General features: G+C 40.1%; 1 protein-coding gene across 1 annotated transcript; it reads right to left on the bottom strand.

The window, feature by feature from the left end:
- Positions 1-2,997: 2,997 nt before the first annotated feature.
- tagapb (T cell activation RhoGTPase activating protein b) lies at positions 2,998-21,937 on the bottom strand. The gene is made up of 14 exons (XM_068577155.1): positions 21,818-21,937; positions 18,325-18,410; positions 13,309-13,479; positions 11,046-11,210; positions 9,173-9,214; positions 8,602-8,686; positions 8,453-8,506; positions 8,076-8,139; positions 7,637-7,788; positions 7,129-7,290; positions 6,293-6,402; positions 5,752-5,938; positions 5,390-5,471; positions 2,998-4,842 (listed from the first exon to the last, which is right to left on the bottom strand). The coding sequence occupies exons 1-14, from the start codon at positions 21,890-21,892 to the stop codon at positions 3,683-3,685; spliced, it is 2,595 nt and encodes an 864-aa protein (XP_068433256.1). The 5' UTR covers positions 21,893-21,937; the 3' UTR covers positions 2,998-3,682.
- Positions 21,938-22,078: the final 141 nt, after the last annotated feature.

Below are 22,078 nucleotides of genomic sequence, written 5' to 3'. Positions count from 1 at the left end.
GTGCAGGCTTGACAGCTACATGTTTTGTGTACTTTACAGTTGTTCAAGCAAAACAAAACGGCGTTCTTGAAAACATTTGTTTTGTTCACAGGCAACACTTAAATGTGGGCGGCACAAGGCATTTAGAAAAGGAAGGCAGAAACTCAACTCGAGATGATGTTAACCACAGAGAGCATTTGCAGCTCTACGAAAGTCTTAAAGTGTCAAAGAAAAATAGGGCACCACTGTTTTTGTGAGTACATTTTAGTATGTTTGATTTGTGACGTAATTGACACACTGGATCACAAAAGATCAAAACAAATTATAAATGCACAACACATAAAGCCAAATGCTATTACTACTACTACTACTACTACTACTACTACTACTACTACTACTACTACTACTACTACTACTACTAGCTACTATAAGCACCACTGTTATTTCTATGTAAATGTTGTTGTATTCACTACACAAACAGCTAAATAGGAGAAAACCATGTTGGAGCCACATCATGGGTCTTTGATCTTTTTCCAAAAGGAATAAAGAATGTGCGGAGGTTTCTGTGTCGTGAAAGGCTGTTATTTGTTCTTCTTGATGCATGGTTTATTGTTTATGTTTCAGCTGTCGCAAATCATTAGGCAATATGAAAGGATAACTGTTCAGCTTGCCACTGCTGTAGCTTCCTCTCATTAGTGTTGAGTGTAAGCCACAAGATTACGCAACTAGCTGGGCACACATCTCCTTACAGTGGAGAAATGGACTCACAACATTCTCTTCTTCCTTTTTTATTCCACACTTTAATACATTTACAAATTCACAAACTTAATCAACATACTCCTGGCATTTGTAATTAAACACAGTGTAGACGAGCACCAAGCACCGACATGATGCTTTAAAAGCCATCCTCATTAAGTTGTCTCGCTTGCTCTGTCTTTTAGAAAAGTACGGGGTTACTCAAGCAATCAGGAAAGTAGGTGATAATTAAAGTAACTAGGCATCCAAGTGGGAAAAGGCTCTATTAGTGAAACGTGTATTGTAAGTGTTACGAGGCACTGGAAGCAATTTAGAGGAGTGAGGTTAAAAAAAGGTCGGCAAATATTGGTATACAGCATATACAAAGTCATTATTTTATAAATGTACAACATGATGTGGAAAGGGAACAATGTAATGCAATCCAATGCACTAAGTAAATAACTATTGTGCAATGCAGATGCGAATACAACGTTTTCTGTAATCTCTATCATGGAAACTAAAAATTATGTTAAATAGGGTCCGTGCATTAACAATACAGCAGAGATTGCACCGTTATGTATTTTTGTAATACCATTACCACTACCGTTAATATGGAAACCACAATGACCAATTTCCTCATCATAAGTAAATTAAGTGATTAAAATATAGCTAATGTTATATTGTGTACAGCTCTGCCTTTCATATTCAAACATCAGTCAGGCTGCAGTAATTTACACTGATAAAAGCTGTCTGCACCAGCTGAAGAGCAGCTGTTCATTAGTTGATGATTGGATGTTTGCTGATGAACTCTCACTCAGTGTGCACAGCTGCACTTAAAGCAATGCAGAATTAAATGAATGTGCTGCAACCAACTGCAACCCTTTTCTATGAAAATTTGACTAATTGTTCATCATGACTCAAAAGCTTCGGCTAAGTCTTCAACATCAGATGTGTTGAGTCTCAAAATTAATTAAAAATCAAATCAAGCTGTTTTTGTCAGTGTTCAAGTCGGAGTTTGGATATTACATGCATGTCTTTCAACATATCATAGATAGATAACAGAGTCGCGCTGATGACTCAACGTCCCTCACATTTACTTTTTAATGGTTTGGTCGTTTTTTGCTTTGCAGAGAATCAGATCACCACGCAGTTTATATTGAGCCATGTTTGTCCACGTGGTGGGATTAAAACACAACTCAATGAATGCTGCTGCCCCAATGTGACTTTCTTGTACTTCCTGTAATGAGTTACATCACGTGAGATCTGATGATTCCATTCACAATTGAGAGTTTGTGATGCCAAATGGGATGCAGAGGGGGCTGCATGATTAAAGCCATGCAGACATGCTTCAATAGTCTCTTTCTGGAGCTTGGAAAGGTTTATTCTGACCCTGTATTCAAGGTGCTAATTGGGTTTTTCTAAGAGCATCTTACTCTCTCCGATGCAAGAGTCCAAGGACAGAAGTCATTGGATGCATTAGGATTGTAAAGCCGAAGCATATTTTGGATATTGGGCTGTACAAATAGTACTGAAAATCCAAAGGAAGTTCTCTGGTTGTTGTTTGATGCATGTGGTGGTGGTTTGCCACATTATGTTAAGATCTTCCCGTTTTTAAACTCTTCTTTATTTTTATGCGCAGGTGCAACTGCTAACAATAATCTAGAGTTTAAAAAGGGCCCTTTTTGATTCAGGTTGAATAAACATTGTTTGCTTCACAAAAGTAGTCATCCCTGCAGCTTACTGTAATATTGGAAATCTTGCTTTTAACTGTGTTGCTGTGTGAAATCTGAAATGAGCATTATCAGAGATTCTCTTCTTTATCCTAAGTGTCCTTATGAAAAATGTTTCAAAATGCTCAGTTGAAATGTCATTGCAACTTTTGGATGAACTTAATTGACTTGTTGAGGAAGGAAATGACCTGTTAAAACATCATAGAAAGGAAGGAAGAGACGTGGCATCAGCTCACTGTGCACTCAAAGACCAGAACAGCAATTCAGAGAAAAACCAAACCACCCATGTGACCACGTCTGGTTTCCTCCGGTTTCAGCATATGTGCCAGAACATGCTGTTCTCTCAATGAGGCCTGATGCCTTCTGTTATGCAACACTTCTAGCAGAGAGAAGTTAAGCCAAACGAGTCACTCTCTTCCATTTTCTCATTATTTCTGCCGGTAATGATTCTACTGGTGAGCGTTTCAACATTCATTTATAACAAGCTTTCTAAAAGGTCTCATAGAAAAGAAGACAGTTTTTTTACTTTGTTATTTTCTTTTATTGTGTTATTTTTCTTCCATTTGACCAAACAACAACTTCTGGTAGAATGGAAAGACTCTGGAAGACCCCTTGACAAAAATTACACATCTATATACATCTAAGTTTATTTACAAAGCATTGTCTATCACAAGAAAAGTGCTTTAATGTAGTGAAAGAGAAAGACCATGCAAGATGAAAAGGACTTGTGAAAAGCAACAAAAAAAACACAACATATAACTCAACAATTTCAAACAAAAACATAGAAAATTAAAATTCATAGCATATTTTATCCACAGTGAACTGTGTTTCCATAGCTTCATTGTGATAGATATCTATCATGATAAGTATGTATCTTTTAAATGTTGTACTCTAAATAGTACTACTGAGAAAGTGCAGCCGTAGAAGCGGCACATAGCTGACATTCATTCAAAGTGAAACAGTGAAAAATGAATAGATTGGACTTCAAGTAAGTATACAACCATTTCTGTCACACAGAGCTGCTCAGTGTAAGAGTAGTGGAAGAAATAGCTGCTCTTATGAAGCCGTGCGATTAAGAAAATGTATGAATGTCGTGTCTCTGAATGAATAAACTTAATAGAAGCCTTTCAGGTTTCTAACTGGAAGTTTAAAAACTGGTTCTTAGGCTTTGCCCACAATACTTAACTGAAGCTGTTTCTATACCTAAAATCTGATCTGTGAAACAGTTTTAAAGTCAATCAAACATACGACTCCTTGGCGTAAGAAAAATCCTCAAACACGGGCTGGCTACATCTCTTTGACACAACCTCACGATGACCTGCGGGCACAGACGCGGACATAGCTCTCTGGCGGAAAGCCTGCCGCTGCTCGACAACATTGGTTTTGTCCTGTGCGGCTTGAGTGAAACAGTCTGTGTACTGATTGACTGAACAGGTAGGTCGGAGGTCATAATTCACAGAGGACGGACGGGACCTTCTCTCCAGCCGTATGGCATCGAGTACAGTCATTGATCCATACTGCGGAGGAGGACCCGTGTTCTGCACTGCCTGCTTATATGACGGAGGCCTGCAGGGCAGCTTGCTGTCCACCTGCTTGAACACTTCAATGGCCGACAGAGGGCGCGGTTTATGCAGAAACTCAGCTGGTGGATCTGCTTCACTCTGAGAGTCCTCCTGGAGAGTTTCACAAGGGAAGGAGTTTTCCTTCTGGGAGTCTTTCTTCACGCTGCTTCTGCTGAAGGCCCCTAAGCTCCTGGTCCTCATGAGGACTCTACTGACGACTCTCACGGACTGCGAACGCCTCCTCTCCTCTGGATTCGGCTTGGCAATGTCCTGCTGAGCCATTGCCTCCATTGAAGGCTGGTTGGAGGGGTTCGCTTTCCTGGGGCAGGTTGGCGACCCCACGGGGGAACTGGTGAAAACAGAGCCTTCAGATTGATTAGAGGCAGCACTCTCAAGGGAAGAGCACGAGCAGTTGCCCGTCGTGTAGGGCAGAGGATCCATGTTAGAGTTGCTTCTCAGTTTTGGAAAAGACACCGCTTGTCTTGCTCCACCTCGTTCTCTGAGCAAGAAGGAGTCGTCTGAGATCTGCTTTTTCAGAGGCTGCTCCTCAAAGTCCCTCCTCTCCACTGAACAGTCGTCGTGGCTCCTGGAGTGGCTGCACAGGCTCTCGAGGTCAGCCGAGAGGAGGATGATGGGCTCGGAGCAGCGACGGTTAAATGCTGGCTCTGTGTTGAAGATGGCATCAGCTGGCCAAGAGGAGGCGGTGAAACTGGAACTGAGAGAGGAAGATGATCCACTCTCTCCATGTGTGGAGCTGGTGCTCTCTCCTGCCTCTCCATCTCCATCTGGGTCGGTGCTGTCATACGCAGAGTCATGATGCTGGGAGGACAGTGAGTCTGCAGAGAGGGAAAACAAAGCCATGAATCTCAAGATATTGACCTATAGTTATTCTTTTTGACTCAATTTGTAAAGGTATCAATTAAATGTAACTTAAGTTGGGGACAGTGCAGACATTATGGGGGGTAGGTGGAGTCAGAAAATGAAGAGGATTATATCTTTATATCTTTATCTATTAATTTAATCATTGGCAAAAGGGAAGGTGTTCTGAAAGAGAGACAGGGAGAATCTTTAATTGTTGTATGGCCTATGATACCTTATTCCATAAATGTTTTGCAGGATTCATCATGAATAAAGATTGAATATATACTACTGATATATGCTACTGATGCATGAAGCAAAACAGAATGAACCCTTTGTTGTGTTTACTTTAATTTCATCACTTCCCCTCTTAATGTGCCATTTAAAAATGACTGTTCCCTAAACCTATTAAGGTTTGTTACATGAGGGAGGAAGATGATGAAAAAGTGAAGGGAAGATCTAAATTAGAACCATCAGGTTCCCCATTCACAATCATACAGTTTTAAAAGAAATGTGCAAATGTACCTTCATCAATATCCAGCAAATTTAGAATATTCTCTCCAAGTATCTCACAATGCTCAATCAGGAACTGAGTTAGCTCTGTGACCTGCAACAAATCAGAAAAAGAAGTACAATTAACAACAATATGAAAATGATATGAAGAATTCAAAACAATCCAAGCTGTGCTTAAGATACAGCACAGCCACGCAGTGCTTTAATCGACCAAGGTTAAGTGTTTTTTTATTAGTACTTAAGTCAACCAACACCAAAAAAAAAGTCAGTGCAAAAGTAACTCTATGAAACCTTTTGAGGTTTTCTGCACTGAGAAACCACAAAGCTTCAAAGCACCAAAACTGAGATAGCATATTCAAAACAACTCTCTCTACCTTCTTCATCTTTTCCTTCTGCTCATCGAGCGGGGTGCAGTCCAGCTGCAGCAGCGTGGGGGCGATACACACCGCCAAGTTGTAGGCGTCCATCTTATTGAAGTCAGCGTTTTTGAGGATGTGATGGAGGACGCAGACGAGATGCTGCAGGAGGAGTTTGTTGAGTCCCGGGAGGTCGTCCGCCACCCTGTGGGCGGGGAGCAAAAGTAGGAAGGAAGAACGAAAAGAGAACAGGAAGAAGACATTAGTTTGGCGCTCATTTTTTCAATTTAGGCTTCTTCCTTCTTTTAAACTGAAGACAGACTAAAAAGGAGAAGTGGTTTGTGTTCAGCCTACAGTTGGAGCACATTGGAAATGTTCTGCTAAACACTCAAAATGCCCATCTGTTTACTTTTGACCACATAGGCAGCCATGAGAAGTCCAATAAATGTCCTTTCATATGTACAATTCACATATAAATAAATAATAAATGATAATAGACAAATTCACACTGGGGGTTACAGTTGCTCTCGAGACTTATTAGCAGGTATTGATTGCTTACTTATTGATTTCCAGAGCTCTCTGCTGGGTGTCTTCATTGTCCAGAGCTGCCATCCACTTGTCATAAAGTTCAGACACCAGCAGGCTGCCAGGAAGCTCCTTCAGAAAACTCTGCAACACACAAGAGAGGGAGTCAATGATGAGACACAGTACTTCTACATAGAAATGATCTGGTGTGCCATCCAAACTAAACTGGTTCTTGTCTTTAGAATTGGATGTGAATGAGAACAAAAATAGCATAAAGGCATCTTGGAGGGACCTGGTATTGTACATACTGAGTTACTGTGTTTTAACATATCAGAAAACATGTGGGACATTGATGGAGACTATCAGGGTACTTTACTTAGGTATTTCTATTTCATGCTACTTCATTACTACTACTTTAGTTCCTTTGCAGATTCAGATTATGACAACTTTAACTTCATCTTTAGCAGCTGCAATGATAACGTGATGCTTACACATAAATGCATATAGAATACTTTTGCTTTTGTGATTTTAAATACTCTATATATTCTTGAATGATAATACTTTTGGACTTTACTTCATTTGAATGCAGAACATTTACTTGTATTATAGTATCTCTACACTGTGGTAGTGTTAACATTTTACTCAAGTCAAAGATCTACTGCTCCCACCACTGGGGGAGCAGTAGTTGTAGCAGCGGCAGCTGTAGTTGAGGTCGTGACATATATTAACTTAATGGTCACATAGCATCAGGTGAAATGCAGTTTAATTAGTGCGAATGGTGTAGCAAGTAGTGTAACAGTAGTAGTTTCATATAAATAATACAGGAGTATTCAATGTATAGTATATAATGGTAACGGTCCGTGAACTTACTTTCAGCAAGCCGACGAGCAGGACGACCGGCTGGACATCCATGTTCACCTCCAGGCCGTTGTTCAGTTGCTCTCGGATGTCCCGCATGTTCTTGTTATTGCAAGGTTTCCTAAACACTCCCTCTGTGGACGGGCCTCTCTTCCTCAGCAGCACCAGCACCTCCTGGTGAAAGGACGGGGACGGAGGAGAGGAGAGATGTGAGATTATGATAGTGAAGACAGAAACAAGCTGTGTGTGTCGAGTGCAATTATGGGCTGAGACTAATCACTGAGCAGGGAACGGTTTCCTGCCGTCAAAGAGCTGTCAAAGTGCAGCTAGGTGAGTTCTTTCTGAGTAGTTGTATTCCCTAAAACAATACGGAAATATGTCCAAAGTGCTGGCAGTTTTTCAAGGAACACTGAAACAAATGTGTTCTGGATACATCAGTTTAGCTCTTTGTCCTTAAGACAAAGTTGACTGGAGAGAGGAAGTGGTGAGATCTGACATGTGAGGTCGAGAATCAACTTACTGTGACTGGTTTGGGAAGTGAACGTTCATCTGGGCATATTTTACAGAGGGGCTGTCCAAACAGCTGAGTCTTGGTATCAGTATCTGATCGGCATGCTTTGTTGATGAAACTAGAGCCCTTTCTGAGCCTCCTCACCAGGTTCCACTTAGTTTCTGTGGAAGCAGAAATATTTCATTCAACCTGTTATATTATACTACAGATTAAAACAGTTACTGTATTTTAGTCTTCAAAACAATTCAAAAATAGTGCAACACAGTAAAAAAAAAAAAATACGGATGTACAAGATTTTAAGCCAGAGCATTAATGTGTCAAATAACAGCTTTCTTCACTTGCTCACTCTTATCAGTTGTTACATTTCCCTTTTCTGCGTTTGTGGTCTCTACACATCGCACCATGAATGAGCCCCTCCCTCCATCAAAACTGCCACTCTCAAACTCACCAATGGCATGCTTGTCCTCCTGGTTATTCAACTGCTTTGACACGGCGCATATCTTTGCATCGCCCTGGTAACAAAAACATAAGAAAAAAAGATGAGGTGATGAGTATGCAAGAGGAACAGAATGCAAATAGACCAGAAGGGAGAAGGGTGCTGTATTTTCTCAATCGCCCAGCGGCACACACCCTCGCTATTCATGCCGACTAACACACGAGTCAGAGTTCGAGTGAAGAAATCAAAAGACAAAAGACACTTATGATATAGTAGCCAACAATCAATCACGTCAAACCTTTTGAATTGTTATTCAGATGTATTTTTTGCAGCAACGTTGTATGCTTTTTAGACTCTGATCTCAGCATGAGTGGAAAGGTTTTACTCACATTAAGTGAAAACTCGATGAATTGTTCCATTCCACCTCCTGTTAGAGTTTTAGTCTAAAAGAAAAGAGAGACAGAGAAAGAGATTATTGAGTAAAAAGCTCTTTTTTAAACATATGTTGGTGTGAATAGGACTTGGCAGAGAGACGTACTGTGATGCTGCTGCTCAGAACCTTCATGAGGGCGTCTGGTGGGGAAGAAGCACAACCAGCTCTCGCTTTTGCGTCTTTAATTTTTCTGTGAAAAGATACTTATGAATTTACAATTTGCACCAAAGTCTTTTAGTATTTAGACTTTTTAGTTTATACTTTTTTTTTGTTTTCTTAACCTCGCCACACAAAACCTCTTATTTGATGTTTTTGTGTATTTAATCCTTACAGTTGATCATTATAATGCTTTGTAGTTCTATATTTATTTGGAGTAGTAGATACAAAATAAACATTGCTCTTCATTATTTCTCTTGCTGCAGTCGACATGACATTATCTGAATATATTTCATATTGAAGCATTTTTCTAAATTAATTTGAAACGTACTCATTGTTATGGATTTAGCTGACAATTTGATGCCTACAGCAATGCTATGTTGTCAATACCGATCAAAATGGCTGTACATTGTAGCATGAGTAGTATCCAACTGTTATTAATTATGAGAATTCAAAGGCTATTGAGTTGGATACATATTGATTATTAAATTGATAATGTGTGAATAATGTTTTTTCTTACCTGTGAAGAATATCTAACCAGCGTTCTTTCACCTCAGGCGAGCTGTGGGCGAAATAACAGCATGGTATGAGTTACTCATCCACAGAGAGAATCAAACCAGCAGATACAGTGGGAGGAATGAACCAATGTGTTCACCCACAGCGACTTTTAACAACTCTGGTGGAAACTGTAACACAGTCATGGCAACAGGAAGCAGCGTCACGGCGGCCCCCAACCAGACACCTTCCACTTCCTCCTAGACGAGCTGCGGCTCGGTGTCCACCAGTGGAAACATGATGGCGAAACAGATACGCGTGTCTACATGCGCACCTGAAGGGCATCACCTTCTCACATGCAGTTATTCAGTGCATTAAGGCCGCTTGCTGTATCATGTGATTGTGTGCCTATTGAGCAATCGGCTTAATATGCACGATCAACTCCATGTGAGTGAGAAGGAAACTTTCCCACACTTCATCGCCAGAGACAAACCGCAATATACAGTAAGCAAAACGAAAAATCAAATCCCACCAGGGGATTCAGCAACTTCTTGGAATACACAGCGAGTCAAACACAAAGCGTGTTACGTTTCGATCAATTACTTGTGCGAGAAACGTGGGAGTCAATGAACAACACGGATGACTACCAGCATTCTATGCTGGTGCCATTCAGTGCCCTGATGAGACAGATGACAGAAATGTTTCATTCATTTTAGTCAATTCCAGTCTAGACAAAAAGTGTGACACTGTGTTTCTCCTGCACTTCCTCTATATCCAAAAGGCTAGTTTGTGTAGGTAAAGTCATCTGATGTTAATCCCCTCAAACTGGTTCGTTGGGCAGCTCCACACTTCCTATTTTGCAACCTCTTGTCTTGTGATGCAGCAGGGACGACTTTCTCTTCGTCACTTCCCTGTTTTCATGAAGGCCACAGATCATATGACCATTTACTACAAGTGTAAATATTCCATGAACACCTTCAGATTTCATTTTTTTAATCCTTGACAAAGAAAAGGAAGCCAGTGTTATGTTCTGTTTAGGCACATGGTAAAAAAAAACAAAGTTAGATTTTATGACAGTTAAAGGAATAGTTCAACATTAAGGAAACACAAATAAGCTTTCTTCCCAAGAGTTTCATGATTTAATACTAATCTCTCAAAAGCCAGCCAGTTAGCTTAGCTTACAACAGTCTGTGCACTTGGCTTTGGCTGAAGGTCACAGTATCCAACGCTTTTAAAGCTCACTGATTAAAATGTTACATCTTTTTTGTTAAATCCGTACAGAACTTGAAAACAAGAAAGTTAGTTAGTATGGCTTAAGATAGATTGAACTAATTTGATGTATTACATTTATTGTAAAATGTGTAAAATGTCTGGTTATTCCAACATTTTCAAGTTTACTGCAAAACAGGTTTTCACGTATAAGGAATTACTCTTGTATTTTTTTTGACACAACTGTCACGGTCTTGTGAACTGTAATGCGAGTAAATACTGACTGCAGGAGGAGGAGCTGAATCTCACAGTGAAATCCACACTTCACTTTTACATCAAGGACAGGCAGAATAAAAGCTCTTGGTCTGTGTTTGTAGAAGATACTTTATCTCTGGTTATGTGATGTGAAGCCACAGGTGGTAGAACTAAAAATGTGTCACGCTAGTCATGTTTTAGTACACAAAAACATGATCATCTCCAACAACTACAAAAATCAGGATTGCGAGAAGTTTCTGCCCTTTTTTCCAATACATATTATATCTCCTTTCTTTTTCCCGTTTGGAGTAAAAGATTCAAGAGGAGTATAAGGGTGAAAAGGGTAGAATACCAATAAACTGAAGCGCCTCACAGCCAAACGTTAGCACTGTCATCGTGTTTGTATGCGAGTCATCTGCTGCGTCGCTGCTCACCAGAAACACACCAAACAAACGGTGAGCTCCCAGGCCAACACGAGTGTCACTCTGAGATCAATGTCTCCTGTCGTTCCCTCCTCTTCCTCCGCTTCAGCTTCAAACCCGCAGAGCCAAACGTCCTCGAGGCTCACTCTGTGCTTCAGGCGGTAGCTGCTGGTCGACCTGTTCAAACAAAAGCAGAAACAAAAGCATCTCAACAGTCCTCTCTGTTTCCATTCCTCACAAATGTTTCCAAGGTTTCATATATTTATTTCCCAGTCAGATTGTATTCATTGTTTTACTTCTATAACCAATTTTGGTATGCAGTGATACAAAGAGACTGTCTGAAATTAATATATCAATTAATACATGGCAGAGAAATCATTAGTATGTATGCTTCATTATATTTCGGAATGAAAACGCTTCAATAGCTCTTGAACAAGTTTTTACATGGTCGACCTGAACACTCCTGTGTCCACAACACTCCTGCGCTGCACTGTGTGTCCTGAAAGGAATCTGTTGTGAGAGGCGGTGGTGCAATCTAAATGAAAAGCATAAAAAGTTCATTGAAAAGTTTCCTCTCAAGGTGGCTCGTCAAAGATTCGAGGGGAATCATTCCCGCTTAGTTGTTTGTGGCATTTGTTCGTGACCCCGCTGACCTCAATGCCTTTGCAGCAGAGGCGCTGAGGGATGTAGGAGGTGTTATGGTACAGAAATAAAACGAGAAAAGTGATGTGCAACTAACCAGAGGTTGTATAGAATAAAACCTAAAATGGAAAGACCCCAGGGACGCTTGCCCGATTCTGAAAGAGTTTCCTCTTCCAATTCCCCATCTAAACATTCGTCCCTCCAGACCATTTATTCTAGCTCTAATAGAAAGGCTGTGAGACATAAACGTTCACAGGACACTGGGAGGTCATGGGGGAAATATGAATTGAGGGCCCCCACTGACCCACTGTGCATTGTTTATGTAAACAGCTGCCTGCAAGAGCATCATTTACAGAGCACACAGCAGATTGAAGATCTGTTATATTTTATTTTAGGATATGACCTGGCACACAGTTTTCAGAATGGACTGCTGTGAATGTGATTACCGCCAGCATAATATTAAAACCTATTAAAGAAAGGTACAATGGAGAGATGTTGTTTCATATGCATTGGACAGACAGAAGAACGGTTTCAATCTTGGCGTCTGAAGCTTAGCAAGAAAAAAAGGTTTATTTCCAAAAGGTTGAACTACTCTTTTAAGATTTTTATCAATCAATTCTGTAATTTAATGATGCTCATTCACAAACCGATTGTTACTTGAAATGATCAACTGTAGATAATCAAGGTTATTTCAGACTATAGAAAGCTCAAAGATACTCCACATGACTGGTGTTTTGAACTTAATCAAACCACACAATATTTCTCTCAGTGATGAATGCTCATATATATATATATATATATATACTATAGTAAGATATCGTAAACACACAGTAAGATATTGTAAACGATATCTTACTGTAGTCCCAGCTGTGCTTACCTCCTGGAACAGTGTGCAGGTTGTGGTACACAGATGAGTGAGATTGCCCTCCCACTCAAGAGATATAAAACTTCCACCGGCTTTGACAAGCAGCTCTAATCTGACTCAGATGAGCGACAGATGCTCAGTTTAATTGTCTAGAAAGCTGCACGATCAGATCATGTTGATTTCATCCAACAGGAACAAAGTACGGGGAGGTTTTCATTGTAATTATTGTCATCATAATAATAGCACAGACGTGATCCAAATGCTTCAGTAGGTATGTGTCCAGATTCGCTTCACTTCGCTATTGATTCTAGACGCGAGTAATGACACTTGTCAGACTACTAAAGCAACATTCATGAGTAAGTATCTTCCTTACATTTGATGTTTGTCAGAACTTTAGCTGAACGTATGTTGGATTTAGTTTTTTAAGAAGAACATATTTATCCCCCCTCACGTGACTCCATAAAAGAGGGAACCACCGTGCTTTTTTCTTCTGTTTCTCTCAAGACACGACTAAACACAGTGGTGTGTGCTGGGAGATTCCCTAACAGTCCGAGTATTCAGACCAAAAACACATGTTTTGTTTTGTACTTCCTCTTTCAGTCTCCCAAACTGTAAAAAAGTTATTTAACTACCACACCAGCTGTATTTCCTACATTATTTTTAGAGTTGTGTCAGGAGTTTCCCAGTGTCAACTTTTTGTTCCATGGAAACTTATTTGATTTTCTTTAAACCCTTTCTGGGATGTTGATCAATATCTGCACGTCGTACTTGAGTTTAGCAAAGACAAGGACGTCGCTGAAGAGGAACAGGTGTCTCTCTTCGGTCTTCGATCCCTCTGTGACCTGAATGCACTCGTCCAGCAGCAGCTCTCCGTTCTCACTTGTGAGGCCGAGGACGAATGGACTCTGCTCCACTGAGACCCAACAGGAAGCCTCCTCTCTGGGGGAAGAGGACATGGAAGAGGTGGATGACAGGGACAACCCACAGCCAGACAAATCTAAAGTTGGTAATTTTGACATATATTTTCTTATCATTCCAAAAGAAACAGTGACATTTTGTTGTTACAGTAAATTCCTTTCTAGGAAAACATCCTAGAAGTCGACATTTGATGGAAAACTACCAACTATACAATAATCAGTGCTTGGTTGACAAAAGTGGTATTTAATGAACCAAACTTTTTCAACAGTGTAAAAGTAGAGTCGTTCATTTTAGGGGAACACTTTTTTGATTTGCTTTACTGCCACGAGTTAGCTTAAGATTGATACAACTTTGTGTGTCTAGGCGGCTTTTACCATGAAGCTGAAGCCAAGAGGCCGTTAGCTTAGTGAGCAGAAAGACTGAAAGCAGCAACAACAACAAAAACTGGTTCTTGTTGCTGCAACTTGTAACGCTTACCAGCCACAACAGCATGTGTGTGCTGCAATAACAAAGCACCAAACAAGATGATGTGCAAATACTCCAAAGTTAGGTTGTTGTTTGGTGACTGAAGAGTGACCTAAAGGGAAAATATATATTGCTGACTCTAATCAATAGCCTCCAACACTGTGATCCCTCCCCAAATACCACCGAGAGCGTGGAATTAGGTTTTAATTTAATGAAAAATGTCAGATCTGTGTGTGAAGCATTTTCCATTTCAACAGATTAATATCCTGTCAATAACACAATATAATTTCATTATAGAATAAGACACTTAATCCACTGTGTCTGTCTTAAACCACCATTTTCGAAAGCGAGGAGGGACTTTTTAAATTGACGTATCTATAATAGTCTACATGACCGAACAACAGCAAAACTGATTTAATCTTGAACAGAAAACAAAGAGACTTTGGCTGCGCTCTTCATTCTTGTAGGGATTACCTCTCATCTCACATCACATGTTACACGAGACTGTTTCCAGCCTAACTGAACTAGGAGGATATTCAACAGAATTATCTGTCATAAAAAATCAATCAGAGAGTCATTGCAGCAGTCATGAAGAAAATGTGCATCGAATCAACTCACAGATAAGTCAATCTGAACAAACACAAGAAGTAAGAGTTGTTTGTTCTAAATGATTATGAAACCAAAGTTGTCCATCACTCCCCACACTGGCTGTGGGTTCAGGGCAGAAATTCAAATGTTTGCAGCAGGTACTTTCCCTGTTACCCTTCTGGCCCACTGATGACACATAAAATACCAGCAAATAAAACCACTATAAGCTCCAGCTGGTGGTTAACAACAGGTGTAAACGCTAACAGAAAACTACAAAATTGCATTGAAGTAGTTGTAAATGTACTAACAACAATCAAACTGCTGCGTAACTCATTTAAATACTTTAATAGACGACTTTCACATCCATCCGATAAATGTGAAGACAGCCAGGAGATGTTACCGTTAGCTTAGCTTGGCTCGTCGTGCTCTGTCCAAAGGTAACAATGTAAAAGGTCAATACAACAAGGCTTAGGGTTAAAAAGTTCACGCGTCTTGCTGATTTGCTGATGTTAGCCGTCTCCTGGCTGGACGCTCATATTCAACGGGCAGAAACGAGAGTGGTCTCTATCTTCTCATCTCTGCAAGAAAAAACTAACTGTCAAAATACTCCTTGAATGTAACCAACATCCATATTCTAATTACAAGGCATTAATGTCTAAAATGTATAATTGTGATTGTAAACAATCACTTGTTTGTTTTCTCCTGCACGACATCACGGATGTAAATAACCTCATCATATTGTAAGGAAACTATTTTAACATTCTCCTTTATAACCCTCAAACTACTCGAAAAACACCTGTCATAATTTGATATATGTTTATATATGTGCAGGAATGATTAACAAAAGCGATATATTTTCACTTATAGACTTTTATATTAAATGTATGGTGGGCAAATGTAAAAAATAAATGAAAAATGATTAAATTGGTTGTACTGCAAGTACTTAGTAATATATATATCTCATGTAATATATCATTTGTAGCATTTATGTTTTTGAATGCATGTATATCTTGGGATCCAAGACGCATTTCAGAAAATATTCAGATACTAAAATGAAACAAATCAAATATTTAACTAAATGCACAGCTAATTTTCCCTAACGTATATTTCTTCATGGTGACGTCAGTGGTAGTCCCACTACAGTGATACTTCCACCCACGAGGTCCCCCGCCTCCAGGAAATGCACAGTGTCTGTGTGTTGAGAGTGGGTTGTGTCTGACATTTATCTCACTGCTATGATTGACTGCATGCTCCGGGGGTCTTTGTGTGAATATTGTAATAACAACTCCAAAAGGTTGAAGCGTTTAACTTCAGACATAGAAGAGGAGGTGATAAACCGCTAACACAATAAATGGTAAATGGAGGACGATTACAGAGCGCCTCATCAAGCAGACTTGACTAGACACAAAAGCAATTTTGTTCCAAAGCAAAAGATCAAACCTGAAGAAAGTGTGTGTGTTCACGAGAGCCTCACAGCAAGGCCTGTTCTTTCAGACACAACGGGTGTTCTTGATCAGCACTGTAGCGGTGCTCTTGAAAATATAAAAATCAACTTGGATCATGGATTTTATAAATGCAGAGGTTGTGAGTCCGAGTCCCCTCCAACCTTCCTACAACATGACAATTAAGTAACAAGAACAACACACACAAAATGATATATTATTTGGACTTCTCTGCTGATTTCAACAATGCTAGGAACTCAATTCTGTTTGGGAAATGCTGAAGCTTTTAACGTTTTATTTGTTGCCTAACAATTACTCAAATTATAATATATTATGTGTTCACGATGGGATCAGCTATTGAATTACAATTTCCAGGTTGCAAAAAGTACCAGATTCCAACAGGACACGACCTCAGTGTTTCCAATAACTACAGAACTGAATTCATTTTTCAGATATTATTTTAAAATGAAGAACGATACGTGTTTTAGAAAACTGCATTGTAGATGTGGAACAGAAAGCCACCCCCCATAACACACAAGCCATGCACAAACATTGTCTTAAAGGCATCTTTCCTTCGCCCAACAGAAAATCTCATTGGTCAAAATAAACCTTAGTGGGTGACATTTTTCTTTACCTTTATAAAAATAGACTGAAGGTCAGTGTTCAAGAGAAATTACACAGGAAGATGCAGCTACTGTAGAATTAAAAAGAAAGAAAGAAAAGACAGCTGACCCTCCCAGTTCAAACTAACCCATACAAGGCATGGTTTCAGTGGACATCTCAGTACTTGGCTTACTTTCTGGCATTAGTTTTGCCCTCAGTTACTTTGAAAATATAAAACTAAACACCATCCTCTTTCACTGCCCAGAAGTTTGTACAAAGTTTGTATTTCACATTCTTCCTCACAGCAGAAACCTCACAATATCACAATAAGGTCGGGACTTCCCATTGGTTACCAACACTAAGCACAAGATGATTCAAAATATCATTATATTTATATAGTATATTTCAGCAACACATTATTGTTCCTTTTTACAGCGTTTCTTTTTTTTCATGATCTTTTCATTATGTTTTCTTCAGATAATGATTTGAAATAGTAATTTCAGTTAGCCAGTCTGGACCTCAGCGTGGTTTTGAGTGAAGGTGGTTGTGCAGGTTTCAAACCCCCGCTCTGTAAATCCCCCAGAGGGACATCTGTGTTTGTAGCCTGAACAACAGAGTGGGCTGTGTGGCCTGCAGCGCGATATCAAGGTGACATCATGACTGTTTCTGTTCCACACGTGGTGAGCACATGATTGGGAGGGGGAAATAAGTTTCTTTATATGGTTTGTCATGTGCTCCCTTTGTGACGAGAGGGGACTTGAGATCTTATTCCTATGTGCTGCCGTCTACAGGCCGGAGGCTGCAGTGAAGGAAACGGTCGTCAGATTGCTGTACTGCTCACGAGACACCACTTTTTGTCTGGTAATCGTGAGTCTCTCTGAGTCATGTGATTTTCACACAAGAGAAGTTGACGTATAGCGCTCGATCACAGATGTGTGAGCACCGAGTCAATGTGGATTTGCCTCAGGTCTCTGGCTTTTGTCACGAAGCTCCGAATGTTGTCAGCGAGTAAAAAATCAGGGTTAGAGTCATGTAGTCTGAAAAAGACAAAACAAATTGGATTTGTGTGTGCAAACTCCTTTTTGTACTTTTAAATCATTTAACGAAATAAAGGACATTTCCTGAAGGTAAAACAGTCTAAAGCCGTGGTTCCCCAGCGTGGATGTTTGTGAACCTTTAAAGTAAACTAACAGCCGCTTTACAAAGGGAACATATCTTTATGAGCTGCTCATGAGGAAAAGGAGCTGGAGAGGTGAGACTGATATCTTTCCATCTTAGATTAATATGTTGAGTAGGCTTGGAAAGATTATATATTAATGTTATTATTATTATTATTATTTTTGTGTGTGTATATATTATATACATATATCAACTTGAAAAACAATGTGTGGATGTGATGTTTTTGGTCCATTATTAATTAATATCCATGTCTGTATGGTGCATGTTTGACCTTTAACCTTTCTGATGTTATTAAAGCTAAAAGAAATGATTCTTCTCTTTATCCCTCATGTTTTGTGTTATATTAGCTGCTGTAACTTAAAACTCGATACTGAATCCCAATGGGATCATAATTGGTTCAATTTGAAGACAATTTACATAATAAGTCAATCAATAAACCAATCCACTTACTCAAACATTACTATTGAAGATCGTCATTGCCACTCTTTGTTAGCAGTGCATGAATAGGACAACGCGCATTACAGAAAATGTGCATATAAGTTTAAATGTTCAATAGATTGAACAAGTTTAATAACAAGGATGCACATACCTGATGGAAGTCCATTGCATCCCTAAAGCCTTCCCAAAGACCAGTGATGGGGCCGAGCGTCGCCTTTGAGCAAAGTGTCTGAGGTGCTGGAACAAAACACAGGAACTTTAATCGTGATGCAATTTGTATATACATGCATTGTTTTAGACAAGCCTTTTTCTCATGCAGTTGTCTCTACACTACAGTGTGGAGGATATTGTCTCACAGATGACATTTAGCATGAGGGCTGCAACAAACCTTTTTTTATCATCTATTAATCTGACATTGATTTATTCTTTTATTCTATAAAATGTCAGAAACAGTAAAACATGTCCACCTCAGTGTCCTCGAGCAAACTTTAATTCCATCAAATATCAAAATAATTAACAAACATTTTGATGTCTGGACAGCAGAAATATTACAACCGAGAAGCTGGAACCTTCACATATTTGCCATGTTTACTTGATCCTGACATTTGAAGCTGTAACTATGACTAATCACTACTTAGTTTTGGAGAAATGTGGCAACTTTGGCTCAGTGGTTAGCATGCACGTCTTTCAATCGGTGGTTCGAGTCCCGGCTCCGCTAGCCCATGTCGTTGTGTCCTTGAGCAAGACACTTAAACCCTAATTGCTCCCGTCGCTGTGTCCACGGTGTATGGAGCAACAATGTAAGTCGCTTTGGATAAAAGCGTCAGCTAAATGACACGTAATAAAGTTTTTATTTAAGAAATTGGAAGCCCATTTATTTGAGGGTGCAGGGAGGAAACGCTCAGAGCTGCTCTTAAATACAAATGTGAAACTTAACGTGAACAACCAGTTTGTCTTCATCCATGATTTAAGGTTTCTTATTGTAAACTGAAAAACTCTCCTGATGAAGCCTAGATCTCCTTGCCAGACCTTTGTGTCGCTTTTCTATGTACATTTTCAAGCCGTCTTTTCTGCCCCCTTACTTCACTTGTGTGAACATGCAAAGTGAAGTGAATAGAAGAAAAACACATCAGTTGTCTTCAAAAGGTACAATTTTCTCTGTGCTTAAAATACATTTTCCCTCTCGAGCGTGTTTCATGAAGGAGGCACATAGATCTTTCAGTGGAAACTAAACACGCCGTCAGTGGTGGATGTGCATTAGAGCCATACCTTAAAAATAATGAATTCTCAAAAGACAGAAAGCTGCACAGAAAAAGAGACGCATGCTTCACCAAACTTCATTTACCAAAACAGATTGCTTCAGAAATTGTTTCTGTTCGCTCTGTCGAGAAGAACAGACATAGCATCATCAAACTAAAAATGTTTAAATCTCACTCTGACAATAACATATGGAGTCCCAACAGAGTGTGATCTGGGTTTCCTGAATGTATCTGCATCAACAACATGGCTGTATACTGCAAAAAAGTTAATAATTCAAAGCTGAAATTGCCTCACTGAAGGATAGATAGCTTTAAAACTGGACCCATAATGGTAGTTGGTACTCCTCTTGCCCTCACTGTTGCTTCAGGACCGCAGCCAAACAGCGTGTTGCAGACAGGCACCAGGGCCTGTCTGATGACACACTGCGAGGACAGACATTATTCTTGATGTATAAAACTCAATTATTTTTACAGGTCAGACCTCCGAACCCTCTGTGGTTAACAGCTCCGCCCGTTCAATTGAATTATTCCAAGTTTCTGAATAATAAATATTCAAAGACATTTATTTGTTTCACATTGCACATTGCATTTGTTTCCTCTGAAGGAGATTGACAAGTTTAATTTCCATTTCATGGACCTCATTGTTGCGCTTCAGTGAAAGACACAGGATCTTCAAAGTCCATAGGATTCAAACGCTTTCTTTCATTAATCCTAACCTTTAATTAAATGAATTTTCCCAGCAGGAACAGTCTTTCATACACACATAAACTCTGTTGGGTTCATTTAGGTGAAAGAACACAAGCAGATTTTCTTTGTTGTGGCTGCTCTTGAGCTCTAATTGCTGGAAGAAACTGTGAAATTGGATTAAGCAGAACTGAAGACAAAGAGAAAAACAGCAAAACAAAACAAACAAAAGCAGGAAGACTTAACAAAGCATCTCTTTTTGGCCTCTCTCTCTGCAGCTCGTTCCATGTTGGCACACAGACTGACTCATGATGTACCAGGACACAAAGGACAGGGCGGACTAGTCCTGGGGCGTGCGCTACAAAGAGAGTTCAACATAGCTACCTATCTATACTTCAGTAAGTTATGCGCATATTGACATTTTGCAACTTGTGTTAAAGTGGAATGTCATCAGAGAGCTATGCAATATTTTCTTTGCAGGTGCTTTAGATAACTACAGTCACTTTCCAACAAAGCTAACATTCATATAACATGTTCACACATATGTGGAATTTACACAAGTATAAAGCAGAACTAGTGGTTATTTTCATGGTGGACGGCAGGTACAGTCCCAATAAACCAGACGCAGTTCCTGAAGGAGTCTGTGAAATTCAGCGAGCTGTGTGCGGCTACGATTGTTGTTATGAACCCAAACACGAGGGTGTTTGATATTAAAACGTTTTTGTGACTTCCACAACAAGTATAAAGCAGAACTACTAGTTATTTCTTCCATAGTCCATAGCGGAAAAAATGTTCTTTTCATGAGGAGAAGCGACGGAGGCATGCCCCGCCCCCTTTGTCGAGGCTTCAGGCCTGCAGAGACGCAAGACACGCAAGGGCCCCATCAGTGCGTCGTCCCATCAGCCATCTTGCGTGCGTCGCCCAAAATTTCGGACTAATCAACAAAGCCACACGAGCCGTTCGCAGCCCGCAAGACTGTGATTAGTCTGCTAACCACATCCTTTCTGAGTCTTGTGTTTCCGGTTTTATAGCATGATACCGCTTTTTTTTTTTTAAAGCCATAGCAGAAACACGAGCAATGGATCCCGTTGAAGAACGTTCGGCTGAAGAGGTCCACAAATATGAGCATTTATATAACCCGTCTGACGGAGTATAAGGACACACAGATGGAGGTGAATTCCTGGAGGGAGATATCGGTGAACGTCGGCGTGCAGGTCAACTCGAAACGGCCGTTGCGCCACCTACTGTTCTGGCGTATAGAAAAGGCGGGAACTATAAACCAAAACGAGTCCGTTGATGCAACTGCGTGGCCAGCCGCAGTTGCAATTACAAAAGTGTATGTCGCCCTTAACTAGCGCTCGCGAGGATGCTATAGCGCTCGCGAGGACGACAGCTGTATATATATATATATATATATATATATATATATATATATATATATATATATGTATCTAAAGATCGATTTACTGGTCGTAAAACACTCAGGCTACATGTGTATGTTTAAGATAATATAGTTTGTATCTGCACTCGCAAAAACTCCTTCCATCTGTCAATCCACCTCCAGATATATGGCCTTCAATTCTCTCCCACACAGAAAGTGATGACCCATACAGATGTCAGCTTCATGAGTCACTGAATCACACGCAGCGGTCGACACCAACAGGATCTTTTTCACCTTTGGATGGGCTGATCAATACTCACAGGCCGTAGAGAAGCTGCAGAATCGTCATAGCTTCCTCTCCTCATTGCTGCAACTCCATAATCTGGGGCGTCCATTCTGGTGTCTCTGAGGAAGTCCTCAACCGCCTGCTGCCCTGTACTGTTAGTTTGTGAGTCTGCTAGTGGAGGAGAAGCAGATCGAGGGCTCTCTGCTGTGAACGAAGCAGGGAGGGGCGGCAGAGGGACGCCTGTTCTCCTGCCCAACAGATTCTTCTAACTGGCGCTAATGAGGGTTACAACAAA

The sequence above is a fragment of the Clinocottus analis genome, unplaced genomic scaffold (assembly GCF_023055335.1).
Source record: "Clinocottus analis isolate CAN_PGR_092001 unplaced genomic scaffold, fCliAna1.0.p SCAF_15, whole genome shotgun sequence".
NCBI lineage: Eukaryota > Metazoa > Chordata > Actinopteri > Perciformes > Cottidae > Clinocottus > Clinocottus analis.
This window is presented reverse-complemented; position numbering and strand designations above follow the sequence as displayed.

What these genes read in the sequence shown, in the direction of transcription:
- tagapb (XM_068577155.1), bottom strand. Translation starts at nt 21,892, where the DNA reads ATGGACGCCCCAGATTATGGAGTTGCAGCAATGAGGAGAGGAAGCTAT. An exon ending in CTTGTCTTTGCTAAACTCAA is followed by an intron (nt 11,211 to 13,308) that starts GTACGACGTGCA and finishes TTGTTTGAACAG; the next exon opens with GTCGACCAGCAGCTACCGCC. An exon ending in GTTTGTTTGGTGTGTTTCTG is followed by an intron (nt 9,215 to 11,045) that starts GTGAGCAGCGAC and finishes TTTCGCCCACAG; the next exon opens with CTCGCCTGAGGTGAAAGAAC.